Source organism: Dermacentor albipictus, chromosome 5 (genome assembly GCF_038994185.2).
Source record: "Dermacentor albipictus isolate Rhodes 1998 colony chromosome 5, USDA_Dalb.pri_finalv2, whole genome shotgun sequence".
In the NCBI taxonomy this organism is placed as follows: Eukaryota; Metazoa; Arthropoda; class Arachnida; order Ixodida; family Ixodidae; genus Dermacentor; species Dermacentor albipictus.
The window spans coordinates 123050781-123064336 of NC_091825.1; the positions used below are offsets into that span (position 1 = coordinate 123050781).

General features: G+C 44.0%; 1 protein-coding gene and 1 long non-coding RNA gene across 6 annotated transcripts in view; one reads left to right on the top strand and one right to left on the bottom strand.

Moving 5' to 3' along the window:
* LOC135911636 (uncharacterized) overlaps window positions 1-13556 on the top strand; it is a 180535-nt gene that overhangs the window by 158588 nt on the left and 8391 nt on the right. The window contains exon 3 of the long non-coding RNA XR_010567410.1: window positions 4735-4893. This is a non-coding gene — a long non-coding RNA (uncharacterized lncRNA). The remainder of the gene's footprint in view (window positions 1-4734; window positions 4894-13556) is intronic.
* Window positions 1-13556, bottom strand: part of LOC135911634 (cadherin-like and PC-esterase domain-containing protein 1) — a 64487-nt gene that overhangs the window by 19755 nt on the left and 31176 nt on the right. For all 5 annotated transcript variants that reach the window (XM_065443975.1, XM_065443972.1, XM_070538816.1 and 2 more), the window contains exons 7-10: window positions 13094-13178; window positions 5881-6100; window positions 4703-4901; window positions 344-540 (exon numbers count right to left, since the gene is read on the bottom strand). In XM_065443975.1, coding sequence (XP_065300047.1) covers window positions 344-540; window positions 4703-4901; window positions 5881-6100; window positions 13094-13178 — 701 coding nt within the window. The remainder of the gene's footprint in view (window positions 1-343; window positions 541-4702; window positions 4902-5880; window positions 6101-13093; window positions 13179-13556) is intronic.

The window sequence follows — 13556 nt, forward strand, 5'->3', positions numbered from 1 at the left end:
GCACGTACGCGCCACACAACTAAGAAATGCTGGTTAAAGAAATGCCTGGGAAAGAGTTGAGAAAAAAGTATTGCATTCCAAGTAGTGTGCTCGCAAGAAAGCAAGCGTACACTGACTGTAAGGCTCGTTACAGCGCAACACAAGACAAGCACAAAAGAAGGTATAAAACGACGTGTCTATGAATCCCAACCAACTGGTCCAACTTGCCGTCTTGATGCAGTACACTAACTGCTCTCACTGGTCATGGCTACTAGCGCTGCAAGTTCAAATAACACAATGTGTATACCAAAAGGTCTATCAGCGCCACGAGCATAAGTTGCAAGTACGAAAGCCGATGACTCACCCAATTGCGCCCCCAAAGTTGCGGCTACTGTTCAGTGCGGTGCTTCGAGAAAGAATTTCGTACTCAGCAGCTACCAGCAGTGCGGCGACCTGTCCCTTTATCTGCGACCACAGCTGTTCTCCACTCGAGCTCCCGTACAATTGGTCCAGTTGATGCCACAGCTGCTTCAGGGGCATGGACTTCCCGCTCATCCGAATCTGGAAGCGGCCACAAGAAAACCATTTCTGCATTTGCTCCCTGTGGGAACGTAAAGGACACCCAACAATTTGTCGAAAATAACATAAAATTGAATTGAATCGCCCCCAGTTTGCACAGCACGCTTGGTCCCAGCTTTAATCTACAGCCGTGTGCTGGAGCCCGGTGTCAGTATTCGGTGTCAGCGCTAAAACGTTTTGTGCGATGAACTGAGCAGTCGTGGTCACCCGTCACAGGTTTTCAGTTCCATAGCTGCAGAAGCAGGCGTATGCGGTTTCCTGGGAACATTGATGAAGAAAATTTACCTATAGTTTACAACCAAAACGAAAAAAACAATCCGGGAAGTTCTCCCTTGCTCCCCGCCGGCGGCACGTCTCCTACCTAGTAAATGGTACAAATGCGGCATTCAGTAAATGGGACAACTGATCGCATTATAACCCGCGAGGATGATCAGTCAGGGCAAAAACTCGCAGCACCGTACTTGGCCTGCTCGCCGATAACATCGGGGGATCATATCGAGACGGTGCTGCAAACAGCGAAGACGACACAATCAAGCGGGTTTCTCTTTCTTTTTTTTTTCTTTCTTTACAGACATGAAGGATCTGTACGCGTCTCTGCTGGACATTGCTCTACGAAAGGGTCACTTGAGCGAAGAAGAGTAAATATGCTGTCGGGGTCCGAAGTCATGCTTCTGTAGTTATCGGATCACTCTTTCGAGAGAAGGAAAAAGCGAAAGAAAAATAAAGACGCTTGACTGCTCCTTACTAAGTTGCGCGCATAAACCTCACCTAGTAAACTGTACGCCTATAGTGATGGCGTTGATAGGGCTTGTGCATTGCAACCGATGCGGACGTATTGGGATCTTTGCATACGTGTTCGACCCCGAGTGTCACGAAGTGGTTTACCAGCAAACATTGCATTGCAGTCAGCTCATGTCTGTTTCGCCGTCGCAACTTTCATCGCGAGGGGCAGCCCAAACGGTGGCTATAGCACGGAACGTGACTGGACTGCGCAAGCCGTGCCAAAGACCTCGCGTCTTATTAAGAGTCTTGTGCGCTTGCGGGTATTTGTACTGAACACTACGCATGGTAGTTAGGCGATGGGCCGGCAGTTTCGGTCAAGAGCGAAAAAAAGTAAGTAGAAACGTAAGAAGGGGGCCTCGCAGCGACGAGGAACAGGGCTCTCGAGGGAGAACGCGAAGGGAAGCACGGCATCCTCGCGTTTCTAATGCGGCCGCGAAATGAACCATTAAGCCCTGATTTATAAGAGGAGATGTAAGAAGTTGATACGGCTAACTAACCATCCCTGCAATTAGGGGCGACGCCAGCTTGCTGCAATGGTCACGAGGAGCGGTGGGGGAATGGCATTTTATGGCCTCACTTTGCTGTTTTCTCCGCAAGCCTCGCGAAGAAAAGATTACGACCCAAGCCGTTGCCGGAAACCGGAAACCGCTCTTTGATTTTATCCCTCGCGGAAAATTTTGCGGGTAACAAGTCGTTATCCCTGGTTGACTCGGGAGTGTGCGTGGTGGACAAGTGAAGGAGCATGACGACGCTTAGATAGTTAACGTGTTCCGATTTGCTGATGTAGTATAGCCGACTGGGACCATTGCGTCTCATGAGCTGCTGAAACCGACTGATTTGCCCGTTCAAACGTAGGTTACTAATATTAGAGTATTGCCGATTTTTTACCGCAGAGACTGATGTCCACCTTTTCGGCGTTTCGATATCATGCCGGCGGAGCGCCGCAAGCCAGTGCATTTCTCTCTCTCTCTCTCTCTCTCTCTCTCTCTCTCTCTATATATATATATATATATATATATATATATATATATATATATATATATATATATATATATTAGGAAGCCAACAAGGACACCAAGGTTAACATAAGGGGGCAAACTTGTGCTTACAAATTGAATACAAGAAATGATATATTAATGGAATATACGAGTGTCATTCAAAAGTTAAGGGCCGTTTGCTCATATTTAAATATATACTTGTCAGAATAAAGTTATATTTGTGCAGCGCCATCTGTTCATTCGCCTGTTATGAAGTACATGCAGTAATTCGATTTTTGCATGCAAAAGGATCATCAGCTTCTCAAATTCACGGGGAGTTGTGCCTAGTTTACTGACCTACAGTGATGAGGGAAGAAATGATCAGAAGATATGTCGAGACTTCAAAAATGTCGTCGGGAAAGCGGTAGTGGAGCACCCCGCCGGCATGATATCGAAATTCTGATCAGCGTCAAATGAGCGATGGTCGAGAGGATATGAGCAAGAACGCAAAGCCTGTAACCTAACTGTGCATTTAACTGTGGGTGTGGTTAGTGGGCGCAGATTGTACCGAAAGCATAGGGTGCCTCGATGTTAGCGCCTCCTTACGAAAGCCACCCGCTTCGTTCTCGTTTCATTACACTGTGGTAATACATGCTACAAAATTACAAAGAATCAACCGCTCATATCTTTATGGCCTTGCATGAGAAGCAAATAATGAACATGTGAGCTTTAACTTTAACTAACTTTTTTCTACGTGTGTGAAAGTAGGGACAGCAGCTTTAGCTAGCGACAACGTTAAGCAATGAGAGCCTGCGTTAGCTTCTTCCTCACATGCCGGATCTGTGTAAATTGTGCTAGCGGCAATTTTTGTGACACCTAAACCATTGACAGAATCACCTGCACGACGCCATGATCACACAACAGAGTAAAAACAGAAGAATCAAAAGTCACTGCATGGGGCTTGTTGACGTAAAAGCATCAGTTTCTTTTGTTCTGCTAATAGTAAGAGAGCTTCATTAAAAGTTGTGATACAAATCAAGTGCGGGGAACTTGGTCTCCTCAGACGACCTCACAGCAGTGTGAGCTCCCGATATACAAGAAGGAGGCAACTAATTACATTCTTAGAGTGACTGAAAAAAACTCGGTGCCCTTCCACTCTGTGAAGAATGACCAGCGAAGCTGTGTATGTTTGCCCTTTAATGACGAACTGCCCCTCCGCCGCGGGTCAGCCCGGTATTGCTCTATCTACGGGATCGGCGCACGTATGGGGAGTGCTTAATGCTTGCTTCACCTCCGCCGCTGATCGGTCCGACATTGCACTATCTTCGGGATCGGCCTATGTATGGGGAGTGTTTAACACCTGCTTCACTTCAGCCGCGGGTCGGTCCGGCATTGCACTGTCTTCGGGATCGACCCACATAAGGGGAGCTTTGTGTTTACACACGGACACGATCTTGGGGGCATTAGCCCTTAACAGCTTCGCTGTAGAAGAAGATTTGTATTAGCGCAGGCTCTTGGGCCAGTTGGCGCATGTTGAACTTGAAAAGGGGGAGTACCTGCGAGACAAAAAGGACGCATACAAAAGTAAAAGACGTTGGACTCGGACCCAGAGTTCGTCCGCGTCTAACGCCTTTTCCTTGTGTACGCGTCCTTTGTGTCTCGCTGGTACTCCGCTTTTTCGAGTTCAACAACGTTTGTCCTGAACACTGTTCAGACCAGACCCTCGCGGTGATCTGGCCATTAGCTGAAATAACTAACCAAATGATAAAATTGAAAAGTCTCGTCAAATTACAAGCATGGCAAACCTGTCAAATGGGCACACCGTCCTAACCGTTTATCGTAAGGTCATGGTCACACACTCGCAAGGTTATGACCATTGGTTTGCCTGAACAATGGCCGGCCATGCTAATGAATTACGCTAAGTAGTGCCCTGCTCGCTACATATGCTCCAAGCTACCGCAATATGAGCCTTCTGTGTTAATAATAATTTAATAATGGGGTTTTACGTGCCAAAACCACTTTCTGATTATGAGGCACGCCGTTCTGGAGGACTCCGGAAATTTCGACCACCTGGGGTACCTTAACGTGCACCTAAATCTAAGTACACGGGTGTTTTCGCATTTCGCCCCCATCGAAATGCGGCCGCAGTGGCAGGGATTCGATCCCACGACCTCGTGCTCAGCAGCCTAATGCCCGTGTGCGCACGCTTCATAATTGCCATTTGCGTCACCTTCATCATTATCCTTCTCACGTTATCTGTTTCTTTTTCTCCTTAATTTCCTCAGGCTGAGTAGATAGCAAGAACTTGATGCGTCAGGCCGATTTCTTAGTTTTTCATTCACATTAAACTTCTCGCGTTCGCCGCCAAAATTTGCGATTCTCACCTTCGTGTCGCTCGTCCATGTGCCCTGTGCAGTTCCTTGGAAAGCGGTTCCCGCCTGGTGAACGTAGGCCCGTAGCGGTACCATCGATGTGACCAGTGCGAAGACCCTTACCAGGACCGCCCGGCCGTTTGATGCTAGCAGTGGCCGTACCAGGGTCTGCTGCGCCACAACTCGACCTTGCTCGAGCAGTGGTGAGAGCCTGCAGCGATATGGAAGCACCACAGTAAATGTGCCTGCAATCTGGGGAGGCTGATGATTAACTGTTGTGATGAGTATAGTAATTTTGCAGGCAGACGATCGATAGGACAGAGTCGGCAGACGTAAGGCAAGGGTAGTTGATGATCGCGTGTCCCGATTTGGGCATAGATATCATGATGATAGTGATTGTGATAATGATGATTAAAGTTCATGGTACTACTTCGCGTAGCATTCACGGCCATACTTGGAACTCATCAGTGCTACCAATAGCGTAGGATTCGTCACATGTTTCGCAGATGGAACTGAATGTGGGCGAAATGAAGAAAAAGAACACGAAAGGTCCGTGTGCCGTGCATCGGGTGCAGGTTAAAGCACCCCAGGTTGTCATAATTAATCCACAGTCCCCCCACTACGGCGTACCTCATAACTCTATCGGATGTTTGGCACGTAACACCCCACCCCCCCCCCCTTTTTTTTTATTCATGGAACTGCAATGCAAAAAACGTAATGCAGCGCAGGCACATCAAGTGTAGAGACTAACATAAGCTGAACGCCATACAGGGAGCATTTAGCACCATTACTTCGAGGACACAACCTGAAATTGCCGAAGCTATGGCCAATTGCCCGAGGCTTATGGACGGAGTGAGTACTCGTATCTAGGTTGACTTCGATACGGTAGATGATGTGAAATGGCAAAAGGATGTTCACCCGCACTCTGCTGGCCGTCAGTGAGCTGAACAATGTTCCCTCGTGTTCTCGCTTAGTGTATGTTTCCTTCCTTTCTTTCTTTCCTTCCTTCTTTCTTTCTTTCTTTCTTTCTTTCTTTCTTTCTTTCTTTCTTTCTTTCTTTCTTTCTTTCTTTCTTTCTTTGTTGTGTACCTAATGTGAACAGCCCGAACGTAGGAGGAGGAAGGGTACACGATCATGAGCGGAGCAAGCCGTTTGAGCTCAGCAAAATATCGTCTTCTCAGTAAGCGTACGTTTTGTGGAGCAAATCCGAGTCGGCGAGCGCTGCCGTGGAGACCTGCTTGGACCGATGCCTGCGCCTGTCCTGTGGGCCAACGGGCTTGATCAGCCAGCTGGACGATGAAGAATCGGCGTGCGTAAGCCCCAAAGCGCCGGCCACGTCGGTGAGCTGCTGCGTCTGCTCGGGCAGCACGAAGCACAGGGGTAGCGCTGACCAGTGACGCTGATTGTCCACTGCAATCGCAGAGTGCAGTAGCGATTAATTTGATCAAAACTGGAGACGTTGTTTTCTTTTTGCCTCAGGTTTGACGGGCGACTAGAACTGCAGGATGACAGGTGAACCAGCACGGGGCGTTCCGGCCACACATACGGAGAACGTGTATGAACGCGCAGGCTTAAAAAATCATTTCTTTATTTTTACGTGGATAAAACGATATTTACGGTAATGCTATTTACAGCACGCAGTTTACAAACGACACAGCGTTAAAGCTCGAATCAGGCTGTGTTGTTTTTAGTCATCCTCGAAGCAATGGCCCGTTCTCCTTCATTTTACCGTCACACTATCATTAAGAGCTTTCGACGAAAAAGAAAGCCAGAGTCACCATCGATTCCTAAATTTGCGCGCATTCGTCGTGGATAGTGTCACTGAAACTTAGGACTTTGCCTACACATCCTCCATAACCTGGCCCTTACTTTTCGACGAACAGAAGCATGGTACCTCGTGGTTTTCTGACCTCATAATTTCACGCAATTTTCGAAAATGCCGCATGTACCAGCAGCGAAAAAGTGAAATCCGAGGAGAAAATAAGTGATCAGATTGCGCGTTTCGCGAAATTACGTGGAAGTGCAACGTGTGATCGCTGTGGCCGGTGTTGAGGCCCAATGTATAGTCGCAAATTTACGTTCTGGTATCCAAAATACGAATCAACCTGGTAACAGAACAACCTAGGAGTAGCTAAGGCATTGCTCGTGTTTAAATTTTTGCGGATTTTCGTGCTGAAATTTCTGCTCCCAGCATAAGTACGACATTTGCAGTGACTGCATTATTTATACGGGAATGAGGAACTATACCGGTTGTTGTTATATAGCACTGACCTGCGCATGGGACAGGAAACGTTGAATACCAAACCAGCTGCAGAAGTTCGTCGCATCTGCATACCTCAGATGTTATTGGCTGAAATAGCTTATCTGCTAAGGTGACCTAGCCGTGATTTTGTGTTTGTGCTACAGAAAAAAAATAATTGACAAGTGTCGCCTCTAGTCTAGCGAGCAAGCACCTCCAGGGGAGAAAGTGAGCTCTATGCATCACGATAATTGGTTCCTAAATGTGCGCAACTTTCCCCAAACATATATTTTTTTAATGTATTTCGATTTAAAGCAGTAGTTAAGTGCCATATTCCGTGTTCACAATAATGTTCTTGCGCTCTATAAGAGCAGAATCAAACCAATCCTGATGGTCATATTATTCGTGAAAGCATTCATCCAATCACAATCAACACTTACGAACCAAAACCTTTGTGAATTCGGTAACTGCTCTAAGAGTGAAGAAATGAGGCAGGAGGAGAAATAAAAATGGCAAAGAGCGTCTGATTACGCAGCAAATTTAATTTCCCGTCTGAACGTGCTCCACTCTAGCCTCCAGGTGGGAAATTTTCGAACGTTACACGGGTAGCACAGTGCGCCGATCGAATTCAAAGGCTCATTTTTTTAGTTATTCATTTTTGTTTATGACGGCTGATTATACAAACAATTGAGCGCGCACTCGATCTCAACGACGGCAACTCTCCACACACGCATGCACGGTGTTACGCCACGTCTTGAAACGTACATAACCAGATTATCTTCTCGTTCATCCTCATTCTGAACAAGGCGCCCGGGCCGGAGCCGAAATTTCTTTTTATTAGGAATTTTTGCAGTCGGCGTCCAACTTTCAACTACTTACGATGTCTCCACCCAATCAGATGGGTTTCCGTCAAACTCTTGATTTCATAACGGCGGAGCTTAGCCAGAACTTGTGTGAAACGATGTTTCGCTTTGCGTGACACAGCTCCTGCGTCTAGGGTACATAGCGGTACTTTATTAATTTAGGAACTTCTTTTTAAACAAGCGAAAGGCAGCTCTCAACTCCATAAACTAGGCAAACGCCCGCTCTCAGAAAATCAACGTTCTCGTACACTGGCCTCAAGTGGCGTCAGTGCGAAGGGATTCAAGAACGCTGGTGCATCATTTTAACGGAGCCGGACTGTCTGATAGACTGAGCCTCAGATAGTTTCTCCTTTCGCCGTTTTTTTTATTTCTCTCATCTTTTCTACCCCAATTCACTTACATCAACGAAGGGTAGATAACCGGATATATCCTGTGGTTAAGCTCTCTTTCCTTTTTTCTGACTGGCTTTCGGCCTCCGGGCAGTTTTACTCGGCACCTTATACCTCCCACGGTGCTTTGAGACATAAGAACCACACTTACACCATCTCGTTGTACGTATTACCCTGACGATTCGATACCTAAAGCTGATAAGAGAAGAGCTACTACGCCTAGGAGTGTTGTTTTGAGGCTTTTAAGAGGCAATCCGCCCCTAAGCGACATCGATTAAGGTTTAGATGGACCTAATGCGCACGACATTCTTGAGCAATCATTTAAATATATAAGTGCTAATAACTGGTTTATGTTTGACTAGGGTTTCCTCAAAAGTACTCGATACCTAATTTTCTAGGACCAATATCTTGAACACCAACGCGTTTAGGTAAAGCGGTAAACAACACGTTCTCTCTCTTTCTCTCTCTCTCTCTCTTTTTCCTTAGGCTATTTTGCTGCCACCACGTGATTAATGCTTTCGAGCATTAAGAGAGATTTACGAGTCTTGCAAATGGGCTGGCGTCCAGGTGTGTCGCATTTCTATGAAGAAAAAAGAAAAAGAAAAAGAGGTATTGCATAAAAGAAGATTCGGTGTCAATGGCAGCGCAATGAGCTTCTGGCTAATTCCGGCGAAGACCGCCAAGCACGTAAACAAGCAATCGACGCGCAAAGCGGACGGTTAGACCATCGCGCTCGCTGGCGGACATCAAGCGTAAATTGCCATTAATCAGCACGTTGGTGCCCGGCGCTCCTAATCCAAGGAGACGGTTCTCGGCCCCTTTCTCTGCACGTGCCCCGCAGAGAGCAACAACGGTGGGATAGCCGCGCAGCCGAGCCAATGCTTTGCTCGCATATACTTGACTTGCAAGGCTCCATAAAGTGCGTTGCCTCGCAACAGGCATGGATGGTATTACGCTTGGCGCGTCATTACCAGGTTAAACGAGCCACTTCTCTTTTTTGCGCTTGCTCCTCGAAGAAGAACATTTTTTCTGGATAGCAGCTGCTCGATTTGTCCGTTTCGGCCTATAGCCATGCAGCGACAAGGCTAGTTGTGGAGCTTGAAGTGCATTGGCTATAGCCTTCGAAAACCGAAGGAAGCTCTCTGGTAGCAAACTGGCGAGGAATATATATATATATATATATATATATATATATATATATATATATATATATATATATATATATATATATATATATATATATATATATATATATATATATATATATATATATATATATATATATGTAGAGAGAGAGAGAGAGAGAGAACGAACGAGCGAATTGACGGGCGGGTGCGAATCGAGTTAGTGTAGGATAATTATGTAAAGAAGTTAGCGAGCGAGTCATTGACCAAACTATAGCAGTCCGCTATGGGTGACTCACATCACTATCTGTATATTGCCGACTTGCCTTAATGTATCTGCCTAAGAAATTACATGCTGTACTAATGAGCTCTTCCAAGCAAAGCGGGAATTGAAAGTCTTAAATGGCCAAAGCGTAAACCTATCTTCGCGTACGCTCATTAAAGTTACGGAAGAAGGAAACTTCGCGAACGGACAATGCGTCATTCGTCTTTTATAACTGCGTCTTGTCCAAAACGGGTCGGATTGGCTCTTTGCGCTTTTATTCATGCCTCAGTAACTGCAATACAGCAAAAAACCCAGTCCCTCTAGGTGCATTTCTGGCTTCAATTTGCATATATCAGTTCGGTGCTTCTCAGTGCCAGCATTCACTGTATCAGTGTATCTCTCGGAGAACCTCACAACGACCTAGTAATGGCCGTGTCATTATCGTTATCACTGAGAACCGGAAAATGCACTTTGTAGTTGCCCGCAGCAGAAGCCATCGCGGGACGCGCCCGCTTTGTCGAATGCACTTGACCTCGGCGAAAACGGTTGAGCTTCTGGACAGCTGAACGACCCTTCATTACAACGAATGATGGATTGTGTTTTGTACGGTCTGAAAGTGCATTCACGTGACCAGACTGGCTTGAAAGCTTGTCTCTTTGACGGGGTGTGTTAATTTATTTATTTATTTATTCAAAATACCCCCAAAGGCCCTCATTACGAGGGTATTACATGGGGGGGGGGGGGGGTCAATCACAAGCACTGGTTGTAGTTTCTACATACTAAAAACAAGAGAGGTTAACAGAAGATTATACAGTGAAACATAGTTAACATACAAGATAATTAGGTCACAATTATTACAGAGAAAACATTAGTACATATTAGGAGAACATAAGGCAACTGCACTAAAAAACACCAACAAATATCGAAAAACACTGTAAAAGTCCCAAAGAAGAATAATAATACGATTAGTCGACAAGTCGTGAGCGAATTAAATGTTGAAACTTAGTCAAGTCTGGTTCCGTGGCAATGACTGATGGTAAGGCGTTTCATTCAGTTATTGTGCGTGGTAAGAACGAAGATGCATAATGGGATGACTGGCAGTTAATGCGTTTGACTTTGTATGGATGGTCACGGCGTGGAAAAATAACTGTTGGTGACTGAAAGAAATCATCGTGAAGTGATGGATGGTGATAAAGCTTATGGAAAAGTGTTAGGCGAGAAATTTTACGGCGAAGTGCTAAGTTGTCCAAGTCAGCTTTATTCTTTAACGCGGTGACGCTGGTGTAACGTGAATAATCTGAAAATATAAATCGCGCAGCACGGTTCTGCAAGGCTTCGATGTTACTTATGATATACGTTTGTTCGGGATCCCAGATGGCAGACGCGTATTCTAGTTTAGGACGGATTAATGTTGTGTATGCTAGTTTTTTAACATGCATTAATAAATAAATGGTTCCTCTCAGCGTGTAACATTTCCAGTGGTGTCCAACTGAGAAACAGTTGAAAAGGGGGATATCTAATAAAATACTTCCGGATGTGGCACTCTGGTATTGGCATCGACGGGGTTAAACAAGACAAATGGGAAACTTAAGGAAGTGGTCATGCTCAGGTGTAATTATTGTCAACAGCCAGTTCGCAATAGTCACAGCTACAAACTTCAACATTTCAAGCGCAAGCACTTTCATTCGTGAAAACGACTCCTTGTCCATTCGCAGTTTTGATTCAGTCTTGCTATAATGTTCTTCAAGCGGAGTATGTGCCTCGACAGAGGTGCGATGGTATACTCATAAACGCTGATGACTAACACGTCGAACCCGAGCTGTATTAGCCTCCTCATGGCTGATACAACTTCCTTTATTTTTTTTTCTTACTCGTACACTTTTGCGTACATGTATACATTAGGCCCTTGAGGTGTTCGATGCATGAAGAAAAGGGGAGCGGAAACGAGGAAGAGAGGAAATATGGGGATCAGAACTTAGCTCGGACAAGAGTCTGTAAATGTTCTATCTATCTATCTATCTATCTATCTATCTATCTATCTATCTATCTATCTATCTATCTATCTATCTATCTATCTATCTATCTATCTATCTATCTATCTATCTATCTATCTATCTATCTATCTATCTATCTATCTCTATCTATCTATCTATCTATCTATCTATCTATCTATCTATCTATCTATCTATCTATCTATCTATCTATCTATCTATCTATCTATCTATATATATATATATATATATATATATATATATATATATATATATATATATATATATATATATATATATATATATATATATATATATATATATATATATATATATATATTAGACATTAGACATTAGACATTTATTCATCATGAATTTGTACATCAACATAGGCAAACAACTGTTGGGCCCATAGCCAAGGCTAGTGTGGGCCCATGTGGTATACATGCGTTTGTGCTGCGGCGATCAGGACAGTGATGAACAAATGTATATTGATTATACATAATTGTACAGGATGAGAAACAAGAGGGAAAAAAGAAAACATATATCAGTGCAACAATAGAATAGTGTTACAGAAAAAATATCACCACAAAGCAACATTCTTAACTAATTTTTGAGAAATATAATCTTTTTATGGAAAATAAAAAGTTACTGGCACTCTTCACTTCTATTGGTAAGGCGTTCCATATCTTTGTACCATGATACTGAATTAGTCTTTGACCGTATGTGTTTCGGGTAACTGGTAAATTGAAATTTATGTTAGTGGCGTGTCTAGTATTTCGTGTAGGAATCGCAAATATACTAAACGACAATGAGTGATTGCGACATATTATGTTATTCACTAAAATAGCAACTTTCATTTCGGAGGATAGGGTAAAGGGAAGTATTTTCAACCTGCAAAATAAATGACTGCTGGATTCGAATGGACAAGAAAACGTCATTATCCGCACCGCTCTCTTTTGTAAGCGCAAAATTGGATCCAAATATGTTTTAAATGTGGACGACCATGATTCGCAACAGTATGTCATATGACAATGAAAGAGAGAAAAGTAGATTATTTTCAGTATCGAAATATCGAAGCATGCCCTCGCCTTTAAGACAATGTATATATATATATATATATATATATATATATATATATATATATATATATATATATATATATATATATATATATATATATACATATATCTTTCTCTTTCTCGCTCTCTGCTTTTGTTGAATACGATTGTGCGGAAACATTTGATTCACAAATCTGCCATGACAAGGAACTGTATACAAACTATATCGTTAGACTACGAAACTCTACCGCGGAGACCGTTGACTTAGATCTATTGTCTGTTGTGATTTCGGTTCAGCTTAGTTTCTGGCTTCGAAGTAAGTTTCCGCCATGCGTGTGGTCGCATTTGTAGCTCAAAAAATGCTAAGCATCACTGTCGTCTTTTTCCCCGAAGTCAGTTTGTGTTGAATGCAGTGTGGGGAGATCATGTGTAGACGTTGAACGCAAATTGTAGTCATGAAGGACGGCTCACCGCTGTGTCTTCTGAGCGTGCTGAGTGTGTTGCAGAGCGCGTCTCGCTCTCCCAGCTGTTCGCTGAGCAATTCGATGTGATTCACCTGCAGGTAAAAATATCGCGACTCACTTTACCAAATCACATTCGTGTCTGATTTATACGTTCAAGTAAGCTTCACTTCGTCGATAATATATCATTATGGAGCCTGGGGAACGTATTTACGTGATGTCAGAGTACACATTGAAAGTTACCTAATTCTTTACTTTTCAGTTGTAAAAATTATCAGATTTTTTTTCACTACTACAAAGCTTGATATATTGCAAAGTGTAGACCCTGTCTACACGCCATAAGGCGAACAATAATGTGACGCACGCCTCGTGTAGTCCATTGCTATGCTGGCAGTCGAAAAAGGTGCGTAACATAAGTTTCTTCGCATTTCTAACAACACTGCTACGTTGCAACACTATATTTATTGCGTCAT